Source organism: Eupeodes corollae, chromosome 3 (assembly GCF_945859685.1).
Source record: "Eupeodes corollae chromosome 3, idEupCoro1.1, whole genome shotgun sequence".
Classification (NCBI taxonomy): Eukaryota; Metazoa; Arthropoda; class Insecta; order Diptera; family Syrphidae; genus Eupeodes; species Eupeodes corollae.
Window position 1 is genome coordinate 62,094,285 of NC_079149.1, and position 23,872 is coordinate 62,118,156.

At 35.2% G+C, this 23,872-nt stretch overlaps 3 protein-coding genes across 5 annotated transcripts; 1 reads left to right on the plus strand and 2 right to left on the minus strand.

The window, feature by feature from the left end:
* Positions 1–673: 673 nt before the first annotated feature.
* Positions 674–9,426, minus strand: LOC129949661 (uncharacterized). Its single transcript, XM_056061250.1, has 2 exons — positions 8,850–9,426; positions 674–2,092 (listed from the first exon to the last, which is right to left on the minus strand). The coding sequence occupies exon 2, from the start codon at positions 2,090–2,092 to the stop codon at positions 836–838; it is 1,257 nt and encodes a 418-aa protein (XP_055917225.1). The 5' UTR covers positions 8,850–9,426; the 3' UTR covers positions 674–835.
* LOC129949662 (uncharacterized) lies at positions 9,395–14,669 on the plus strand. Of its 3 annotated transcripts, none has more exons than XM_056061251.1 (2): positions 9,395–9,529; positions 13,501–14,669. In XM_056061251.1, exon 2 carries the CDS (start codon positions 13,527–13,529, stop codon positions 14,658–14,660), a length of 1,134 nt encoding a protein of 377 aa, XP_055917226.1. In that variant the 5' UTR covers positions 9,395–9,529; positions 13,501–13,526; the 3' UTR covers positions 14,661–14,669. The 3 variants fall into 3 exon arrangements, with proteins under 3 accessions (XP_055917226.1, XP_055917228.1, XP_055917227.1); XM_056061253.1 differs by lacking the exon at positions 9,395–9,529 and adding an exon at positions 13,127–13,246; XM_056061252.1 differs by lacking the exon at positions 9,395–9,529 and adding an exon at positions 13,146–13,259.
* A 2,035-nt stretch (positions 14,670–16,704) lies between these two features.
* LOC129949781 (mediator of RNA polymerase II transcription subunit 1) lies at positions 16,705–21,898 on the minus strand. Its single transcript, XM_056061427.1, has 2 exons — positions 19,427–21,898; positions 16,705–19,372 (listed from the first exon to the last, which is right to left on the minus strand). Exons 1-2 carry the CDS (start codon positions 21,711–21,713, stop codon positions 17,202–17,204), a joined length of 4,458 nt encoding a protein of 1,485 aa, XP_055917402.1. The 5' UTR covers positions 21,714–21,898; the 3' UTR covers positions 16,705–17,201.
* Positions 21,899–23,872: the final 1,974 nt, after the last annotated feature.

Consider the following 23,872-nt stretch of genomic DNA (forward strand, 5'->3'; position numbering starts at 1 on the left):
AATATGTATGTTTATAAAGAGTACAAAATTTACCTTACAGATCACTTCCACAAAATACAAAAATAACTTTCTGTTTATTCATAACAAAGTATATATTGCATTTTTTTAACCGAAGTGTTCTTAATTGCCGGTTTTCTTGGAATATATCAGCTTTTTTAATAATGTATTCAACTTTCTTCTTCGTTAAAAATCCATTTAACTGAATGCTAATAAACTGGGTTTTTTTTTAGAAAACAGCGACAAAATGATAAATAAAATCATTGATTCATTCATTTACTAGAAAGTAAAATATTGGAACCCTTATACTCTGCAATTAAAAAAGCAGATATATTTCAAGCAGCTTATTTCTATACCACACAGTTTGACTGAAGGTCTAAAAATTTAAATTTTAAAGAATTTGTTAATAATAGAATTAAATTTCTATCTATTACTATTCACTCTCTTGGTGAAGCAGTAACCCTGCCCCAATAGAACAAGTTCTCGAAATTTTGTGACCCAGATAAAATAATGTTTCATTGTAAGTTTCTATAAATCAAAGAAAAAGCTTCAAAAATAATTAATACCTACCTCACCAGTTATTATAATCTTTCATCAACGGTCAAAGCTCCACAGCCTTTAACAAAATGTTTAATTCATATATAAGAACACTAATGATAAAGATAAAACACAAATATTATGTAGATTAAAAAGAAACGGATGGAAGTTTATTAACCTCATTGTATTTTTATATTAAGACAAATAAAGTTAAGTTATACTATATTAAACTTAAATACTAAATTAAATTTTAAATTTATATGGGAAGCACAAAAACAATAATTTCACTTCTTATCCTGAATTAAACTACCAAATTCAAAAATTTCAAGCCTCTTACAAGACTTCCAAAATGGCGACTGCAGTCATTGAACTGGATACCATCAACTTCATCCGATTGCACGCTACAGGGGTATTCGGCCCCAAAGGCATTCTGCTGCCAAGTTAACTTAACTAAATATTCCACATCGGGTGAAAGAATGACTGCATCGTCCCATACAATGTTTAGATCGCAATTATATCTGGTATGTTCTTTGTTCACGAGATGCTGCAGAACCACTCGATCGGCTTCGATTCCACTGTTCGCAGCTACTTTTGCTCGAATTTCAATCTGCAGATTCTCTCTGTATTCATTTGAACTGGCAATGGAATCGTCAACCACAGCTCTTGATGGTGGCTTCAAACGACTGTTGATAATCAATCCCAATAGGGAAATGAAACGGTCACACCGCAGAGTCACATTCCATTCAAAGTCTTCGGAATCGATTTTAAAAGGGCGACAAGCTTTGTAGCAGCTTCTCTCGATAGTGTTGGACAGTTTCTTGATTTGAGCGCAGATCTGTTCGTAGCCATTTTTCAGTTTCGATAAGTCGAGCTGAAGATCGTCAATAATCAAGTCACAATCATTTTGTTTTAAGCCAAGATACTCACACTCGTGATGACACCACTCAAAGACGAACCAAATAAGATATTTCAAATCCTTATTGTGGGCTATGATGGCCTTGATACAGTCTTTGTTAACGTGGAAATAGTTGTTCTTTAAGTAGGTCATAAATTGCATGTCATTAAGACAGCAATGAGTGAAGAAATGTGTACAGACTTGCAAAAGTGGCTCCAAATTAAGGTAGAAACCCAACTCGAGTGCAGGTAAAATATTATCAAATCTTAGCTTTTGTTTTACTGCATTCAAGCAACCTTCAATAAGATCACTTAAAAGATACTTCTCAGCTCCGTAGTATAATTCAAAGACATCTTCGATCGACTCCTCCTCAAGATTCACTCGACCTGTATAGACATAGTAGATGAGTTTTTGAAAAATGTTTGCGTTCATATCACGTATCTCGATGGCATCCTTCTCACGCATGGAACCAAAAAACATCGCATCGAATACTGGACTGGCAGTTGATAAAATAAGCTTATGACAACGGAACTCGGATTTACCCACTATAAATACACAATCAGAGTGATTCTCCGATAAGAGAAGCTCCTCATAACGGCTACTAAGGGAAGCCATTCCAGAATTATTGTAGGTTGTGTTGCGATGATAAAGTTCTATTGACATCTAATAAAAGAGAAAATTAAAATAAATTAATTATTGGATAAACCCATTTCGTCAATAAATTATAATCTTTATTAATTGTACATGATTATACATACATATGTAAAACTAATAAGTTAAGTGGAACTATATTAATATTCAGACAAAAATAGTTCTAATTAAATACGAACAAATAAGTTTACTGAATTTAAGTTACAATTAAAAGGGCTTTTCTTTTTTGCAGACATATGTAAATAACAAGTGTTTTTTTTAAACGTGTGGCAATACTTTTTTGGGAAAAAGTTCTTTTGACAGCTGTCACTTGATTTATGCTCCATGTGGTTTGCTATTTTATAATAATCATTATCGCATAATTTCGCATCGTTGATCTGTGGCGTGGCTTCCAAGATCATGCAAGGTTATGTTAAGTCTCTTGTCTACAAAGATAAGCCCAAAATAATTGACGCCTTGGAAGAGAATATTTTGCATATTATTACTGACAAAACATTTATAAACAAGGCAAACCTCTTTTTAAGTACAAGATTATTTGAAAAATGGTATTTCTTCTTGAAAACCATACGTCAAAATCGTGAAAGAGCGAATCATGTAGTACGAACTACAAAAATGAAGCTGCGACTGTTCTTTTCTAACTAAGAGTTCATACTTTTTTATGGGAGTAATGAAAGGTGACAGCCTCCGTTATACATAAGTTGCAAACTTGTGTGAATTTATGTGTCCGTAACATCCTTATGATTTTTTTTGTGAAATAAGATAATCAACTTAGAACTCCATCAGAAAATTGGTCGAATTCCTTACGGCCGCAAGGTGGTGAAAACTCTATCGCGAGACACGCAATAGAATCTGATCCCTTTAAATTAGACTGTAGAAAAACTTAATGCTGTTCGGAATTAGAACAGATGTTATGGGTCAAGGGATTAGTGAGCTAACCTAATATATACATAGATTACTTGACGACTTATGTATGTATGAATGCATATACAAAAGTAATTTTAAATATATTTTTTTTTTTTTCAAATGGAAAATTTTGAATGTAAACATAACCTTAAAGTAATGATCAAGCTTCCACAGTATCAAAAAATAATAGTTATGCATACAACGATTTCATCAAAAGATGATTGAAAGTTTTAATTAGACAATACGTGGGCGGTGTTCACGTTGGGTTTGTTTGATTCGACTTATTTTGACGTCTTACCCACTTGATGACAAAAAGTAACGATACATTTGTTAGGACGTTCCTTTTATTTAGATATGGAATTGAAATACTCTTTTCGAGTACTTAAAAGTACAAATAATTCAAAAATCATAGGGGAGAGAGGGGTAAGACGGGGTACTTAATGTTTGAATCTCAATAAAACTAACATTTCCGTGTCTTAATTTTTTTTATTTCAGTAATCATCTTAGGTAATCAGTCTTACATAACTTATTCCAATTAGGAACAAATGTTTAATAATTAAATAGAAAATTGACAAAAAGTAGACAAGGTCAGATCTCCCCATCATGCCCACTCCGTCGGGTAAGATAGGGTACCCTGATTTATTTTTGCTAAAAAAATTCGCAAGTAAATGTTGCATCTTCATCATCTATATTCTATACCAGCACAGACAGCCTAGCCTTCATTCGACTTCAAATAACAACCATTACAAAACAAACATGGTGTATTTTCAACTTTACTATCGTCTCTATTGATTCGACATATTTAGATCCTGTTTTCTTGTTGGCAGACTTTTTTATAAGCTGCAGTTTTGTTTGGTTTTCGTAAGTTCTCTTATTGCTTTTCTTTTTCTGACAACTTCTTTTTTTTAATAGTCTCTTCTAATTCATTTTTATATGGCGATGAAGTTATGCTTGCGTTTTTCCTCGTTTTTTAACATCGCGAGAAGTTTAGCGTGTTGCTGGAAAGGGCGTTATTTGAATTTATTTTTCTGAGGAGTGGTTACGGTAAATGTTGATTTTTGTGGATTACTTGGTGTCTAGTTCATTTCAGTGTCATCATACCAACTAGAAGAACCAGACTTAGGGAATGATATTGTCGTAGTGAAGGTTGGAAGAGGAATGACTTCATGACATTTTGGTTCTCTTTCAATATTTGGCTGTGCTCTGTGACAGTTCTAGCTAAAATCTGAGAACTAAACAACGGTGCTGCTGCAGCTGCTAATCCGTTATTAGATGTTGGAGTTGCAGTCGTCGTTGTTGCAATTAGTCTTTTATTGATATAGCAACTATTTTAGTTCGGGCAAGATGGAGTACCCCAAACCCAGTCTTGTCCTCTCATGTTCAAATAAATAAGCAAATTAACCTCTAAAAACAATACTCTCGCACCCAAATAAACAAGTTGAGGAATCGTTGACACATGTGCATAGGTTTATTTGTACTTCGAAATGCTATTCTTTATAGAACAATCACGGTGCAACCAAAGTGAAAAAACGCAAAGAAAATATCCAATTTACTACTTTTTCTACTTAACACACAAAAACAGTGGCGTCGTCGATCTGTCATGGCTGAAACACATACACGCTTTAGCTTCGGCTTCGCCTGACGTTTACGAGTTCAGCCATAGGAATTCAATGCATGCTATCACAATGAAGCTTCGACCTCACGTTTCGTTTGACAATCGTAAGGAAAAGAACGTAATGTAACGTAATGTGACTCCAAACGGAAGCTCTAGTTCAATTATCTGAACATTTGCTTTGGCTGACAGCTCATCAGCTGTAAAAAAATGTCAACAAACAAAATACTTGCTCTTTGGAGGGATGAAGTAATATAAATGTCATTCAAAGCAACCTCGAAGCAGGCCTAACGTAACGCAGACGAAGCCGAAGCTGAAGCGTGTATGTGTTTCAGCCATCACTGCTTCGACTAAAAGCTATTATGGCGGCGCTGCGTCACGCTTAATTTTTCCAATGGTTCCCGATATAAGATGGGTAACCAGTCTTGCCCCCCCCCCCCGTCTTCCCCCCTCTCCCCTACATACATCTGTGCTCGGAACTTTAACTATTACTATAATCTGCATTATAGAAGACATATGGGATTGATCAATACTTTAGGACTTCACAACGTTTGTTTTTAATAAAACGCAACCTATTTGATATATGTACATATTTCGAAATTTTTATTATTGAATTCCTGTGGTGGTGTTTGGTCCAATAACGCTGCCGGCATGCAAAACGCACCAAACAGCTGTATGGTGTGTTAATGAATAACGACGAATATCGCATTTTGCTTGCCCATTGAGCCATTGACCTATGGCAAAAATTACAACCTTAATATGTATTTAAAGCTCTTATCTTAGCTGCGATCACTAAGACCAAGTTCCGATACGATAGACGTTGTTCCTTCGTGTACTTTACTATGATGAAAATGTTAAGTTTTTTGAATAATTTGTCAATGACAGTTTGATGATTAGTGAAAGGGTGCGTTCACAAATAAAATTCAAACTTGTCTAATTTGTTTTTGAAAACCTTTTTGTTCTACAACGATTCTTTTAGTTACATCAAAATACTTTTTATTATGTTTAAGCGTTAAATCTCTGCAGAATCGTTAGTGCCTAAGACTGTCATGCAAGAGGTCTTGGGTTCAATCCCTGCTTGTAAAATTGACAAATCCTCAAAGAGTAATTCTTGAAAAGTGCCCTGCATTCCTGACAACATTACTCAACTAACTGTTGAGCCACCTATTGAATTCGACATTTGAATTCTGTATAACAAAATGTACCTATATTCCGACACTTCAAATTGATCTCCAAACGGTGGTTATACGAATATAAAAAGAAACGTCAGAAGCTAATTTTAGCTAGAAAAACAACAGACCATCTTCATTTTCACCTTAATAACCTACCTACTATATATACGTCAATGCACTGAGTGAGGTGTGTACTGCTTTAAGGTATATCTATACCTATATAGTCGAAAAGGGTATATTTTAAATGGTTTCAAGTTTAACTATAAATTATAATGAAATAAAACTTGTTTCTCGTTCATGGGCAGCTCCACAGTCGGCTTGCACAGTGAATCGAATGAATCATTCTAGGTGGACAAAATTATTTTCTTCTTATAGATATACTCGTATGATGGATTCTCTCAAGATTTGGAAAATCTAAATAAAGGCTTTTATTGAACTTTTAATCAAGAAAACTTCTACAAAACAACAAATAAATCGATACATTTGAAGCTTATTGTGCCTTAGGCAGTTTTAATGACATCATATAATGTTGGATATATAGTAGTGCTTCCTTCTAACAAGTTTGGTAAACATTTCAATAATTCTAGGCTATTATTTATATTTTCTTTGGAATAGCTTTACGAATTAATCAAGACCAACAACTCATAGTTTTTCAACAAGAAAATGTAGCGAAACTTGAGGTCTTTTAGTCTGGAAACTGATTATAAGCACTTATTGAAAAAATCAATTTTTAAATAAATAAACACTAGTTTATTTTTTACAATTATTTGGGATGTCATAATATTCATTCAAAATAATATTAATTTCAATTCAAGAATCTTAAACCACAAAAATATGATTTTTTATTAACAATATAATCTTACTTCAATATTCGAAAAAATATGACAGCCAAAAATTATCAAGAATTTAAATACTTGACTTTTTTTAATAACATATGAAAAGTCTAAATCGTGTATAACTTTTGTCCATCAAGAATACTGAACGCGGTTCACTGTTCGGCCTGGCGTGGTGCGGTTGCACCGTGAGGTTACTGCTCGGTGGCTTATACAGTATAGCATTTGAGATATTTTTAAGTCCAGGAATTTACAAGTTCAAAAACATAGACTTTTGTCCTCTTTTGTAGCGATCACTAAACACGCGATAAGCGTGCGGTAAGTGTGTAAACAATACATTTATGGATGTTATAAAAATAGACACATGGTTTTGTTTTTATTCAGTATTTGTTTTTACATGACACTCACTCACGATTTATAGAGTGCATAAATATTTGCAATGAATTTCGCTACGGATTGGAACGCCTTCTACATATGTAAATTTTACAAATGCAATTACCCCAAGATCTGTGAATGTAGTGTTTATACAGTTCCTGTGAAAAAAAAATAGGAAACACAAAACAAAACTATTAATTAATTCATAAAAACTCGATTAGATCATGAAATAAAACAATTGCTGAACAGATTGAAATAAAGGCTAAGGCCACGATTAATAAATGCAGCCTTTAATAATTCAAGTATTTCACTAGAAAATTTAAAGTTATGTTTGGTAGTTCTTCCAAAAAGCGGTTGAATATCAACAAAGCGTTTTTCTAGTAGCTTCACGAGTTAAATACTTAAGGTCTCAAATCCATTGTGAGGCATTACTGTACATCTCATATTTCACGTTCATAGTTTCAAAGAAAAAAATCTAAAGCTGTTAAACTGCAAGCACTCGGTGACTAATTAAGATTTACTCTTCGAGAAATAACATTGTCAGAAAACTTTTCTTGCAAAAAAACTGCGAATACAAAATTTTCTTAGAGAATTTATTTTGCATTTATATGTATCTGCAGACAAAGAGGATGCAAAATAATGAAATCACACTGGTTGGATAGAGAGAGAAGATCAAAAAGCACGACGTCTTCAAAAATATAGAAAATCGGAGCAAAATTTTAATGAAGACCAACATTATTCAGCTTCATTAGAGCATTTTCGTCTGCTTTTAAAAGCCTTACATTTGTTCTTCATTTTGTTACTATGGTCTTTTTTTAAAAATTTTTTCAAAAATTGTATTTAAAATTCTTTTTAATTGTGACGTTCATGCAATTAATTGCAATAATTTTGTTTACATTATAGTGAGATACTTGAAGAATTTTAATACGTCAAAGTTTACTATTAAAAGTAAGTTTCAACTCCGATATTAATATTTACTGTGGAAAAACATTGTGTACCTAATTAAAGCCACCTTTTTTCTTTTAAAGATGTTTTTTGGTTATCTGACGTTTATTACATTTTTTTCGCAGTTGTTACGTTATTTTTGTTTATTTCATTACACTTTCGTTAAGGCTGTACAACACTGTACTGTCAAAAAGTTATAGTATTTTATAGGAAGTAAAGCACTGTTTTGACATATACATATATGCTCTACTTTTCCGCGTTATGCAGATGGAGATACACATTTATGTAATTGCAATTTTAAAGAAATTTGAAAGGATTCTTAAATGATATATCATCCCATATTTTTGAGTGATGGCGTAGATTTTACTTGCCAAACGTCAAAAATCGACAGCTTCAGAAGAGACAGGTACAAAAACATTCTATAATAAATAAAACCTTTTATTGGAAAAGCCTCTTTAAAAATAACCTTATGATATAATCAAATACAGATTACACATCATAAGCCACCTATTCTTCGTGTTCAAAAGTTTTCAAAGAATAAAATTATAGGAACTAGGAACTAGATGACTAAAGGGAAGTTTATTTAAGTCACATTAGATTATTTGTTATGGAAGGTACACATTGAGCCAGATGAATTGTACATTGAAATCTTTCTTGTCTACCACTTTCCGACACCAAAAGACAATTTATTCTCTAATGGCAAAATATGCATTTTTGCTATAAATTGTTTGACAGCAGATGTCACTTAAACCACATCGTTTTTGGGTGTAACACTTTTTATCATCACTGTAGTTTTAAAAACGACACAAAAATGCAAAATTATAAAAACTTATCATTTAAATGACCCTCTATTCTATACTCGCAGTACTTGCGCGATTCAATGTTATTGTTTGTTATTGTTTTTTTAATTTGTTCTGATTTAGACTCACCGTGTACTTTTAGCTGCTCCTCACGGATATAATAATTATAATTTGTTTTGTTGAAAATGGTGTTGATGTATAAGTTTGTTACTTGGATTTGAAAATTTGATGTTCTTTTTTGTTTGAGATACTATCACAGCTTGTATTATAAATACTTATTGCTAAACAGGTTGTGCGGTGTTATTCGTTACAAAACATTGCGTCTTTTTAAATCCTAAGCACTATGATCGACAAAACATAGTTTATCTTTTAGATACATTTCGCATTGTATTCCTAAGTTATCGCATCATACACTTAGAATTAATTGACCACAATAACGAGGTGGGTATTGTATGTAACCATATGATAGGGAATTTTATAGTGGTTGTGATTCTTTAATTGATTAGATTTCTGTTCTTAAAGTTGTTCGAGGCTTTTCAATCTTACGTAATACACTTTTTGTGGATAACAAATCATCACTTATATTATTATTATATTTTACAACATTATTTCATTTTATTATTGACCGTTTAAAGTGTGCATAAGTTTATATCTATCGGTTCACGCAGTCGTCGGCTCTACATGAGTTCTCGTTCTGGCGGCGATGGCGAAGAAACACTAACTGACACTAGAACTCTTCAAAACAAATTGAATTGGTTTGAAATCTGGATGTTGCTTTGTATCAAATGTGTAAATGTACTAAACTTCAGGTGAGTGTGTCTGCGGCTGCTTTGAGTAGTTTGCTGTTCAAGTTCTAAAATAAGAGTAAAGATGGTAAATATTGACCGCGAATATAATAGAGGCTATAAGACTAATTCATCAATCTGTATAATAATATATCCTTGTATGTATAAAATCAATAATACCATCATGAGGATGGTTTTTAACGTTTGTCGTAGCCTCAAGGTAACTTTGGAAGTTCAAAAAAAAAAAACTGCTATAGCTAATCTCACCGTAAACAATAAGTACCGCCCCGTAAAAATCTACGATGATAGTACTATAGCTTTTATATACAAAGAAGATTATAATATCACTCCACTTATGACGGCTAATAAATAATAATAATATAACTTAAGAGATATTTTTTTGGAGAACTTTAAAATAGAAAACTGTTCTTATCAACACAACACAAAATTGCGTTTTATGAATTTAAGAGGGCTTTAAAAAATTTTACTGACATTAGGTAAAGTGATTTGCTAGCAAGACTGAAAAATATAATAAACAACAAATGTTGAAAAATAACTCAATTTAAATTTTTTATTGTTAACAGCGGGTTAACCCTTTTAATAACGTATAGGGTGTTTTATTTGCCGTGTGATTTTTAATCTGACGGTAGATTTTTGGAGTTGGTCTTTTTAACAGCTTTAACTTGATTCATACTCAGTTACTCAGTAAGACTTGCATCTGGAAAACGTTTCCAACTCCTTTAAATTTATTACCACGGGCAGATAAGCCGGATATCATTGATGGTTAGAAGAAAATATTCGCAAAAAAGTGGTTGGAAATTGGGCCTCCCGTTTGGAAGTTCGGGAGTCAACCGCGCAATGGCCAATTGCCCGAAACCATTTTAAAACATAATGGCAAACCATTACCTTTATAATAAAGCTTAATTCTTGATCATAACATTAAATAATATTCGTTTTGTTTCCTCTTTAAAAACACACGTCTAAGCAAATAACCTTTAGTTTAACGCATTTTCAAAAAAAATGTCTTGCCATGTTTTGTGAATCTATGAATTCAAAATGTTATACTTTAGACTAAACCTAATATTATTCATTACCTCTCTTCTAAATCATGGATATTGATAAATTAGGTGGCGCAACATTCCATCGGGAACTATATGGTCTAGTGATTTACAACTCTCAACCATTCATGTGTGCAGTACTATTGTCAGGGATGGAGGGGACCTGCAGTTTTAAGACGATTCCGAGCGGCTAATTTGAGAAAGCACTTTTCATGACAAGAATTACTTTTGGAGGATTTGTCAATGAATCGCAAGAAGCATAGGTGCAAAATATATATATATATAATAACAAACTGGTACCAGAAACAACCGATCCACTAAAATTTGATGAATAGCATGGATAGAAAAAGAAGATTTTCAGAATATGGATCTTTTATGATATAATTTCTTTCTTCTTCTTTCTCTTTCTCAATAATATTTTGATGAGGAGTAGTAGATGTTTAATTTTTAATAAATGTGAAATAAATAAATAAAGTGCCACTAATTAAGCGGACATATAGCGTACACTAAGAGCTAGAGTTACTTAGTTCTCCCGTAATATACTTGTCTTAATTTTAGCTTGGCTAAATTTAGTATGGGAACGGAATTTTGGGATGATCTGGATTCTACGTTTTGCTTGTAAATGGTGTTAAACTTTGGGTTAGCCAAGATGATTATAGCTTCACATTAAAAAAACATGTAGATGGCCACTTGTGAACATACAACCGTTTTCATAAAAATTCACTAAAACATGGTTACCCAGTGCATAGACAGCTGTTAAGACTCCTTCCAACGTTGCAAACGTTAAAAAAACATCATACGAAAATACATAGACATAGATCTAAACTTTAAGTTATAGTGGCGCAAGATAATAAATTTCCTACTAATTAGCAATTTACTAAATATTTAGCAATTTACGAAACGACTCCAATTTAAACATTTTTGTTTGTTTTTTAATTAAAAAACGAGCATCCAAACATGTCCAAAAAGTGACAGTCCGGTATTACACAGAGCATGTATTTAATGCGCATTAATTGGCTATTTTTTTTTTTGAAGTGTCATTCGGTGATGCGCGAATTATTACACGAAGACTTTTTCGGATGTTTAAATCTGTGCATTATTTTTACTTTCTTTGCTCGCTCGGTGTACCTAACCCACGATTGCCACAATGGTCATCTGTGACCGAATTTGGTCATTATTTTATCGCTTGATCAAATTGCCATTTTTTATTCCATTTCGTCATATTTTTCGCAAACGAGAAAATATGTTTGATAATTTGAGTAACGATAACTTTCGGTTAAACTCATGTAAGCAACTTTGTGTAAATATTAACTTTATTAAAAGTATAAACTATTGATCTGAATTGGACTTAGGGAACAGAGAGAATTATCTACACATTAAAAAGCCGTAAAAATTCTCTAAATGGAACCTAACTACTTTAAATAAAAATTATTGTAAAAACTTATATACTGTGATCTCATGTTAAAACTCTTTGTTTTGATATTTCGTTATCATTATTTGGGTTAATGTAATTTAATTAAGTTTATTAGGAATTTTGTGAGTTTATTTGTCCGTAATTAAAAAATAAAAGTCATCTGCATGATATCTAAAATATGTTAAGTAAAATGTGATGAATTAATTTATCTGTGTTTACAATTTTTCGGTCTTGAATTATGTTGGTAATTTTTACCTACAAGTGGTCATGTTTATTTTCAAATTTGGACACAATTTTTTTTTTCCAGCAGTGGCAATCGTGGGTAAATCTATCCTCACTTTAATTCACTTTCGTGTCCCATATTGAGATATTAGCTCTACTAAACACGAAGTGAAGCAAATACGAAGAAAAGGAAAGACAAACGTCAAAGTAAATACGCATAAACTGACCATTTAACTGGAATTCCCAACTGTTGACCGGACCATTCCATCCACTACAACAATAATTGTACAAAGGTCATATGGATGACCAAATTGCTAAAAGTTAAAGTAGCCATTCCATGATTTTCACTTTAGCAAATTGTTTAGAGATACTAAGATGTTAAAATCGTTTAAAATTAGTTAAATCATCTTTTAAGAGTAGTAAATTCTTAAAAATTGCTTTAAAATTTTATTTTATTAGTTTGAAATTTTGCGTCAATTATATTGTGTCCGTTGAATATGTTATAAGCTTAAATCTAACTCTTTTCAACGTTGCCTAGCCTTTATTATATGAATAACCTATTGACATTTTTTAAGGTTAGTAAAAAAACAAATGTCAAAGTCCAACATTTTTTTTATTAATTAATTAATTTAAAATAGAAATAAATGTTTCCTAGCTCTAAAATTGATATAGGTAGCTATTATTTATTTTCACATATCTATCAAATAAAAAAAAAACGCAAGTCGAAATTCGTGCTGCGGTAATGGAAAGTCGCCCCTATGTACACATCGACAAAATAGATAGGCGCCACTGATTTTTCTTCATCGCTTATCTGTTTCTTAAAATGGCAGTTTGGTATAACCGCAAAGTTTTCGATATCAACAAGAAATATCGATATTTTGATATCACCTTTGCTAGTGACAGCTGGTTTGACAACCTTTTTAATTTAAAAAAGACAAGTATTGGATTCGTACCAAATTTTAGAGATTTCTTAGGTTTGAATTTAGTGAAGCCCTCGTTGAAACTTTAAGTTAAACAAAGACTTTTATATATCGAGTGATTTTAAGTGTAATTTACAAACGTAATTTTATAATTCTCCATCCCGACACTACTTGCTTTTTCAAATATTTTATAACTTAAAGCATGACAACAAGTCCTTTAGCCTTACGACCAAATCTGTTCCTTTCTCTCACTTATCTAAACCTTTGTCCAAATACGTAAACAAACAAGTATTGCAGCTCTTCCTTCTTAAATATTTTAAGTTTTGTATTTATGTTATTTTGTTTTTATTTGATAATTTTGTTTTCTTATTCATTTTTCAGTTAAATATTTCAATTAGAAATTTGGCATGGAAAAAATAAAAACCCAAATGTATCCTAGTCAAAAATACATTCTCCTGTTGCTATTAGTCTTACGCTACCCCATCGACAAGGAAAGCCAAGAATTCACCAAAATTCAATCTCACATTCTCGACGATTACAAAAACTGTCCTAAGTGTTTTGAAAACCAATCAGACTTTTGCAAAAGAGTGCACCTCGACTATCATTTCGACGAAAATCTAACAAATAACCTAAACATACTTTTTGGTGTTCGTCAGAATCGAGTTTTAAGTAATAATAAAAACTCGAGTAACAAAATTTTTGCCAAATATTTGGCCAGAGATTTTGATTTTAGTGATTTAAATGAAGAAGTTAATGAAAATGAAATGATTAGGAAGCTTTCGCAACGGTTTTTAAATGAATCTCGTTTAGATGGTATGCAATTTTGCCCCCATTCCGAAATACAACGGTTTATACAATTATTTGCAAAAAACTACACTGAACTTAACATTTGGATGCACATGAATATCAATGTACAACCAATTCTCTTGCCACACTTACATTCCTTGGGTTTTCCAGTGCCTGAAACTTATGCAACTTGTGGTTTTACAATATATCAATCATTTGATGGAGTTCCTCTGGCAGATCTGTATTCAAGTGATTTCATAACTAAGCTAAAGATAGCATCGAATCTTCTCAAGGGAGCATTCAAATTTTCAGAGGGTTTCAATGGCTTTCGAATCTACATCACCGATTTGAATATGGACAACGTAGTTTATAATCAAAATGAAAACAAGGTATCGTTCGTGGACCTGGACACTGTACTCATTGTTGATGACCACCATCAGAAATCGGAATCGAAGCTTATTCATAAACATGAGTTTTTAGAATGCAATGATTGTTTTGCGTTTTCACCAACAGACATCTGCGCTAGTGGTCAAAGTGATATTAATATATTTGCAGTTTGTCAATTACTTCGAGAAAATTTAACAAGGGACCGTACGAAAGGATTTCTCTATCCGGTGCCTGAAAAATATAACCATTTGGAAAGTATGCTTAGCGAATGTGTTGATTGTAAGGAAATAACTTGTAAAAATAGATATGATATAGCTCTTGAGATGATAAGTAGAATGGAAGAAATAATAATTAAAAATGCTTCCTGAAGCTAGAAACTTGATTTTTCTTTACTTACTACATTGTTTTTGTTTTGTTTTGCACTTTTAATTTATATTTGACATACCAAACAATTATAAAACAGTCTGATATTTGCATTTTAGGGCTTTTAGCACTCTTAAAATAATAGGAATTTTTTAACTGACATTTTCCACCAGTAGCAGGCTACAATCGCAAGAGACTGCCATGTCTTTTTCCGATCAATCTCTAATAACCTCTTCAGGAGTCCTATGCTGCCTGCATTAAGCATTGAAAACCAGTGGCAACATTGCCTTGCAATGGTCGCCTACCCGACCTTGACGAAGTGAAGATATCCATATCGAAACTTAAGTCAAACGGAGCAGCTGAAGCTGATGGCATCGCTGCCGAACTATTCAAAGCAGCAAGCAATGACTTGGTAGGGAGCATGCTCCAACTCATATGTAAGATATGGTCGGAAGAAAGCATGGCCGATGAGTGGATGAGTTTGCCCGATACATAAACAAATAGACCCTCTAAATTGCGCCAACTATACAGGCATCAGTCTCCTTAAAATTGCATATAAGATCCTTTCTGCCGTATTATGTGAACGTCTGAAGCCATTCGTCAACAACCTGATAGGTCCTTATCAGTGTGGTTTCAGACCGGGAAAGTCCACTATCGACCAAATATTCACACTACGGCAGATATTGGAAAAACCCAGGAGCTTTAAATGAATACCAACCATCTCTATCGATTTTAAAGCCGCGTAGCATCCATAGGAAAGAGCTCTACAGAGCAATGTGTAGTTTTGGCATCCCTGTCAAACTTTTCCGTTTCTGCTGAATGATCATGGAGAATGCACGCTGCTCTATCAAGGTCGGAAAAGATCTCACCGATGCATTTGATGTCAAAAAAGGTTTCAGACAAGGCGATCCACTGTCATGCTACTTCTTTTATATCGTTCTGGAAAGAATTGTGCAAAACTCAACCGTCAACACTAGAGGCACAATTTTCCAAAAGTCCATCCCATTACTCGGATACGCAAATGATATTGACATAATTGGAAGATCAAAGCGTGATGTAAGTGGAGCGTTTTTGAGCATCGGGACGGAAGCGAAGAAGATGGGTTTAGTGGTCAATGAGGGAAAAAAGGACTTTGAACAACGACGTCTGGGACGACAAAACGTCACCATGTCCAGCTATAACTTCGAGGTAGTTGAGGATTTTGTCTACCTAGGCACCGCTATTAACACAGAAAACGACACCAGCGCTGAAATCAAACGAAGAATAACTCTTGCAAATCGCTGCTTCTTTGGACTTAGAAGGCAACTTAGAAGTAAAGTCCTCTCTCGAGCATCTAAAACCATCATCTATAAGACACTCATCATCCCGGTTCTCATTTATGTCGCTGAGGCCTGGACCCTGCCAAAGAAAGATAAGAGAGTGTTAGGATGCTTCGAGAGAAAAATTCTTCGGGTGATTTTTGGCCCCGTACGCATAGATGGAGAATGGAAGAGAAGATAAAATGACGAACTCTAGGGGCTGTACAGAGACACTGATCTAGTTAACAGAATTAAAGTCCAACGGCTTAGATGGCTGCGTCATGAGCGAATAGACATCAACGCTCCAGCCTGGAAGGTCTTCGAATCCAGTCCCGAGTGCCGGCGAAGTAGAGGAAGACCGAGACTCAGGTGGCGCACGCAGGTGGGTAAAGACCTTAGCCAACTTGGCGTGCGAAACTGGAGACAGCTATCTAAAGACCGAGCTGGCTGGAGACGAATGTTGGTCGAGGCCCGCCCGGAATGTAGCGCCACCTAAAGTAAGTAACCAGTCTTTTAAAGGTATAAGTGGGTACTTACTTTGAAGGTCTATGTGGGACAGAAACAACATTCAGCTCGAAATATAGAATAATTTTAGTATTCATTTTAGAAACTCTTCCTTACCGCGCATTTCAGATTAACGTATGCTAAAATGATATCAAACTTAACCCATCTACCTTCAAATGTCTGATGGTAGCAGAAGACAGGAATTATAAAATATCTTATTACCTTAAAAAAAAAACATTTAACCATATTGTTTTATTTAAAAACTTTTTTCGTTTAATTTGGAATATTTTAAACAATTCAATCGATTACATTACCTATGAGTAAAAGAAGGAGAATAGAATAACCTACAATAAATTGATTTCTCAATATAAATTTAATATTAATATATATGCAAATTTTTAAATCAATATAAAAACAGATAAACAAAATTTACCAAATGGAACTTTACAATTTTTTTTATGATGATTTCTAAATAGCAACATTATTTTTTAACCTTAAATCTAAAGAAGTAAAAGTTATGATAAATTATTTTCTAATTCTATAAAATTTAATTTTTTTTTTGTCGACACGTCTTTTCTTAATTTTTAGAATAGATATTTTAAGTTTCAAATAACTTATACGAGCAAACAATAATTATTTTGAAAAGATGTGATTAACAATTTTTAATTGATAATTCGATTGAAATGCCGTACTTGTTTGTTTTTAACGGTGATTCAGAATTTCTTTTTATTATGAAACAGAATTCTAAAACTCTGCGTTTTTCTTTTTATTTCGCTTGCGTTTCTTGTCGCCACCATGCACACCTTTTTTCTTAGCGATACAAACACGACAATACCAATCCTCGTTGTCCTCTGGAGCCACCAAAATTCCAACACACACCCAGTGATACCATGCATCGCAACCATCGCAGCCGATCATTGGTGATCCATCGTCTACTTTACCACAGGCTGGACATATCCAAACACGATTGCCTTCAGCGTCCTTGGTGGAGGTATCGACATACGAAGTTGGGCGATTGGCTTCTGAAATCAATGATGCGGCCAATGTGTGTTTATTTGAAGACGTCGCATGTTGCGGATTACTTGAAGCACCAGCAGCACTGTGGAACGACGAACCCATTGCACTATTGTTGGCTGGCGATTTTGTACTGGCTTGTGGCAACCCAAGGCCACCCAAAATTGTCGCCGACGCTGGTAGCATAAAAGTGGATGGCCCGCCGCTATTGCTATCGATGTCTATTACCGAATCGTTGAGGATATTAAGCGAAGCAGATAGCGAAGGTGCGTGATGAAAAGGACCTGTGCCTGCTCCAGAAACGGTATTGGCAGCATTGCTGCTGCCCATGTCTTCAGTTCCTGACTTGTGTTGCTTGGGTGGTCGAGTGACGAGGGGGGATATTCGCGCGAGTTCTGGAGATTGTTCTCGTTCTGTAAGATTAAAACCTCCACCACCCATGATAGACGATTTGGACCCAGCTTTGAGTGATGTTGGTGAATGACCTGATTGTCCCAATTTCAGTGTAATTTTCGGGATGACTGATGAAACTTCATTCGAAGAACCAGCGCCGTCCCCTCCAGATGATGTGTACTTCACTATGCCACCACTTGATACAGTTGCATCTCCTTCAATTCGCTCTTTGTCTTCTTTACACTTTTTCTTATCCTTTTTTAATTTTTTTAGCTTATCCTTATCTTTTTTCTCTTCTTTGCGCTTCTCTTTTTCTGTCTTTTCAGTTTTCACAACCTTCTCTAGGTTTTTCTCCTTATTTTTATTCTTATCTTTCTTGTCCTTTTTCTTCTTAATTTTTGTTTCCTTGAGCAATTTCTTCATTTTTTTATGATCCTTCCGTTTTTCTGGAGACAACTCATAATCCATGGGTGTGTTGCCCGATGAGTTAGCCGAGTCGTCATTTTTCTTTCCTGACTCCGAACTCACGTCCATTGGTTCAACACCCGAACTCGGCTCCAATCTTGTAGTATTTTTTATTTCAGCCAATGCTCCTCCAACGGGAAGAGATTGTTTCTTTCCTTGTTTGTTGATCTTTTTCACCTTCTTATGCTCTTTGTTCCGGCGCTCTGTCGATGAAGACCGATCGACATCCTCCACCATATTAACATCGTTGTTATTGGACGGTGGTGGCTGAGCGTTTCTCGATTGGCGATAGAGACCTGAAGGAATTCCAGTTAAGGGCGCCGCCGGACGGTTCGAAAACGAGGCCGAGGTCTGATGTTGACTTCTCATCTCGTCCTGAACCGAATCGTCGGATGAAACTTCAATTGTTTCGTTATTTTTGAGTACATTTGCATTCAAGGACGCAGTGTGTTCGTCAGATTTTTTTCGAATGACACCAACATGCCCTGGTGACAACAGAGACATTGGTTCTGTGTTATTATGCGAGGCCTGCCCGCCGCTTCTAGGGGAATTTATTGGCTTGGGCTTTGATGATCCTGCACCTGGCGAAAGCTCTAACTTCATAGTATCTGGCACCAGGGGTGCAACCTTACTGTATGATCCTTCTGGAGCCATTGGTAATGGGGCGGCACTTGTTTTCTCGTCTTTGAAAAATGAGCGAATAGACTGGTTAAGGGGAGGGAATCCCATCAAGGGGGGCATAAACAAGCCATTGTTATGCATATTCGGTAGTTGAGAGAACAAATTGTGTGATGGAATCAAACCGGGACGGGCTGGGAATGGATAGAATGGGAACATCGGCATACCCTCCATGTTTGGTATGGAATTGGGGAAATTCTGAGGGGTGAATGGAGAAGGACTACGCCCAACTCCACTGGGTTGTTGGCCAGGCTGATGGCTATTATACTGCATGTTTCCATGCTGCATAGCCTGCTTTTGCTGATCTTTCATAAGTTTTTGCTTCTTCCGCTCCTTCTTCGCTCGCATTGCAGAATCTACATCGACTGGAATGGAACCAGGAGAAAATGATGGCGAACTTGAACGACCAGATGACTTACCAGGCAACGACATGCTACCACTCGCCGGCAACGGTGGGGCTGGCTGCAGGACCGTATTCATCATCATTAGTTTTTGATTAATTGTTCCGAATTCCTCTTTTGTTGGAGCCATGTTTCTGTTACTAGGCCCCGTCGATTGTTTGCTATGGTTATGCATGAAGCCAGAATCTTTAGCCATCTTTGACTTTTTGCGCTCTTTTTTCATTTTCATGCTCACTCCACCATCAATGGGGAAGGTACTTGCTATTCCCAATGGGATATTTGCTATGTTGTCAATTGAATTGTGAGAAAGATTCAAGGGTTCTATAAGATTCGATGAGGAATGGTGTCCAAAAAAGGATTTCTTCATCTTTTTGGGCTTCTTCGTGTTTAGACCGAGAATTTTTGGTTGATTTTTGCTACCCGGCTTACGACCACGTTTTTTGGGCTTTTGAATCATAAGATCACCTCGTTGCATGAGAACAGCACTGCCCTCTGGGATTCCACTGCCATCGTCCACTGAAATCACCGAATTGAAGTCACTCGATTGTTGTGTTGATAATGGAGGTGGAGCGTATACATGTCGGCCGGAGCCGGAGGGTGGCGCTGGAGTTATTGTTGTTCCCGATGGCAGACTTATTACTTGAGAGTCACCGAAAATTGTTGTGCTTCCAGAAGGACCGGTAACTGGCTTTATATCCGGATGTTGAATTGGGCCTTCTCCACGCTCCTTCCTTCCAGACGAAGAAATCTTTTTAAATATATTCAATTTACTGCGATCTGGTTCATTACTTAGCTTAATCTCATCGTTGTGCAGTAGGGAAGGTGGTATACCTGCCACTACGTTCTGAGGCATCGGTGGAAGTGGTGGAGTAACCTTCATGTCTTGACTGCCTGATGTTGGCGGTTGATGATTTGCCTTGGAATGAGAGAAAGGTGGCGAACCAAAGACAGAACTTGGAGGCTCTGGTTCTGCAGGTGCAGGAAGATCTTCTGGCAAGGGAGGAACTACTGGAACTCTTGGCAATTCCTTCTTCATCTTGATTTTCTCAGTTTCTGGAGAGAGCATTGGAGTTCTGTCCAAAGGACCACGAAAGACATTAGGAACTGCACTTAATGCAGCTTCTGTTTGTTTCTGGATCGATTGTTGACGAATTTGCTTTTGCTTGAGCTTATACTGCTTCTTCAGATGTTTATCCTGCGACCCATGACTCATGTTGTGATTCTTGCTCTTCAAATTTCCAATGTTGCTTCCAGAGCCATTTTTAGCCATTGATTTTTGAAGCATTTTGAATCGTTTGCGTTGGGCCTTGTCAGTGATAGCGCCGGGAGGCATCCCTATGCTGTTTGGTGGCATACTGCTTAAAGCCTTCTTCTTTATCTTTTTCTTCTTATCGGCATTTTGATTATTTTTTGATGGTTTTGAGGGTGAATTCTGGTCATTGTTTTGGTTCGAAGGTGATTGGGAGGAGTTTGGTTTCGAAGAGGACACAGCTGATTCGGGATTACTTGCGGACTGAGAACTCACAGGCGGAATTGGTGGAGTTGCAGAGGGAGGAGCATCTAGACCAAAATACTTTTCCACAATATCGGGAATAACGCATTCTGGAGTCTTTCCCTCTATTGCAGGCGAAATAAACCCACCTGAAGTCATCATCACACTACTAATCTCCCGTGTTGCACTACTCGGTACAGTGGATTTGGACGATATGTCTATTGGTAGATGGTTGGAGTTGTTTGCCTCACCCATTGTTTTTGAATCATTCAAATCGGTTATTTGTTGTCCTGGTGGTTTCCTGTCCACTTCATCCGTCGGTTCATTGGTTATAGAACCAAGACTTAAATTCGCTTGTCCAGCTGAATTTGGTGAGTCCAAAGCAATATTCGATTTGTCATCTTCTTCATCGGTATCTCGAAGAATTGGCGGCAGATGCTCATAGATATGAACAGGTCTTGTGAGTACTTCTTTGCTGCCTGGTTTTAGGAAATTTAAGTTGGAGGACTTTGCAGCCGGTAGGTGGGGAATTTCAATGTTACAACTCACTGGTTGGACATGGTTTATGTACTCCAGCAGATCACCCACACTGATATTGAGGCTTTGCAATGAAAGCGCAACATCATCCAAATTAGCTTCGGTGCGATTGAATAATTCAACATGTCGATGAAGGTCTCTTGCGAATTCTTGAAGAAATTTCTGTAAACTATCTACAAGCAATTCCAATGGAATGGACTGAAAAGAATTATATCCTATTGTTTGGCAAATTTGTGCCACTGATACGCGGAGCACTTTACGGATGTAGACATCCATCACTTTAAGTTCTTGTTATTCACCTTTAAAACACAAATTATTCTGGAAAATTATTAAAATGTATTGTAGTGAATCACGTTTGTAGTTTTTTCAATATCATTTTCATTAAAAACCCTTGATATATTGAGAAAATTTGCAAATATTAGCAAATATTAGAAAAATAACACTGTTTTCTAGAGTCAATAAAAAGAAAAGTAAAAATAATTATACAGAAAAAGTAATTAGTGTCAAAAATGTCAAAAGCGGCCCATAAGCCACCTACTGGTGAAATTAGTTACTACAATATTTGGCGTTTAATTCGAAAAGGTTTGTTTATGCTCTCAAAAAAATGAGGTTCGTTTAGGAAGTTGACTTCTTTAGAAAAGTTCTCAAATTCTATTATTGAATAGTTTTGAGTGAAAATTGTATGCTTTATAGTTGAATAACATGTATCTGCATTTTGTTTATGCAAAAACAAGAGATGCTATTTATGCTTAAGTCAAGATTATAGTGAAGACGAACATGTTTATCTTTATTATATCATCTTTTATATATATATTTGAAAAGAACTATCACAAAGAGGAACGCTTGGCATGACATCTTTTAATGGTCTTCCTAAACAGTTCGTTCCGCATGTTCGACATCATAGAGGAAATATATTGCCTTTATGTTCGACATGTGGAACGAACAATGAATGAGGCAATGAAAAAACAGTTTTGTTATGGTTAATATTTATATTCTGTATAATGTTGATTTTTGCTTGGTAGGGAATTAAGAAAATTAAAACCTATTTAAATTCATGGTATCTACCTTGGACGCCATTTATAGCTATCATTGGATCTCATCATTGAAAACAGACATTGGAATTTTTCTGACAGGTCGTTTATAGCCACCATTAAAAATGTCTGGCATTGACAAATTTTTCCTGATTGAAAGCCAGCGAAAAATTTTTACTGACAGAAATCTGGCATTGGAATTGTGTGCAATTGAAACATAAATCGGTGGAACGATTCGTTTCACTTTTGAACATAAGGCTAGGCGCGCACATGCAACTTTTTCGAAACCAAATAGTTTGATCGTTAGTTGCCTAAACATCGCGCACATAAGCAACTCCAAAAGCAATCAACGAAATAAACCAATACACAGGAAACATTTATTCATTTTTCTATCTCATATACACGAAACGAAATTGTTTCAAATCTGTCCCATTCTTTTGATTATGTAAGAAAAGAGTAGATATATTGTTGGAATTCAAAATTATATATATTTTTTAATAGTCAATACAAATTTCTGGAAATGGATTTTTACAATTTGGCGCAAAACAAAATACCACCAACGAAATTGTGGCTACTAGACGACTCCGATTTTCCTTTTTTGGTTTCTTTTTGGTTGCCAAAACGTTTTTTAACACTGCCATTTTTGATGGATGTTAATTTTTTTAATGAAAATAAAACATCTTTTAATTTTACTTTACTTATTTATTTTTCAAAAAAAAAAAAATGGGGTGGCGCAACAGTCCGTTGTGAACCAGGGCCTAGTGACTTACAACTCTCAACCATTCCTGTGTGCGAGTACTGTTGTCAGGAATGGAGGGGACCTACAGTTTTAGGCCGAATCCGAACGGCTTGTTTGAGAAAGCACTTTTTCATGACAAGAATTACTCTTGAAGGATTTGTCAATTCCTCGCAAGAGGTAGTACCCGCGAAAATTAATTTTTTTAAATTAAGGTGGCACAGGCAGGGATTGAACCCAAGACCCCTTGCATGACAGTCCAACGCACTAACCATCATGCCACGGGTATTACTACTTATTTATTTTTAGTGATAGAAATATAATAGATCTTCAGTAACTAACTTTATGCTTATACCTTCTCATACCTCTAATAAATGACATTCTTATTTAACGAATCATAAAATGAACTTATTCCTTTATTTATTATTATTTATTTATTCCTTTTAACTTAATAAGTAATCAGATTAAGATCTCGTGGTTAACGTAAATAATTTAGGCCTATTGAATCACTTATTTCATCAATTTAACCGCCAGCACTGCCAAAGCCCATGGTTGATAATACCGCGACCATTTAGTCCCATCGCTCCCACACTATGCGCATCCAAATGCATATAAGCTTTGTATTTCTTCATTAATGCAATTACCTCAGGCAATCGGACAATCAAACC

Bases quoted from the DNA above. Each gene is read 5' to 3' on its own strand.
- LOC129949662 (XM_056061251.1), top strand. From the start codon at position 13,527: ATGGAAAAAATAAAAACCCAAATGTATCCTAGTCAAAAATACATTCTC.
- LOC129949781 (XM_056061427.1), bottom strand. From the start codon at position 21,713: ATGGATGTCTACATCCGTAAAGTGCTCCGCGTATCAGTGGCACAAATT. The intron at 19,373-19,426 runs GTAAGTCATCTG...GTTCCATTCCAG, and splicing joins TGGTAGCATGTCGTTGCCTG to TCGATGTAGATTCTGCAATG.
- LOC129949661 (XM_056061250.1), bottom strand. From the start codon at position 2,092: ATGTCAATAGAACTTTATCATCGCAACACAACCTACAATAATTCTGGA.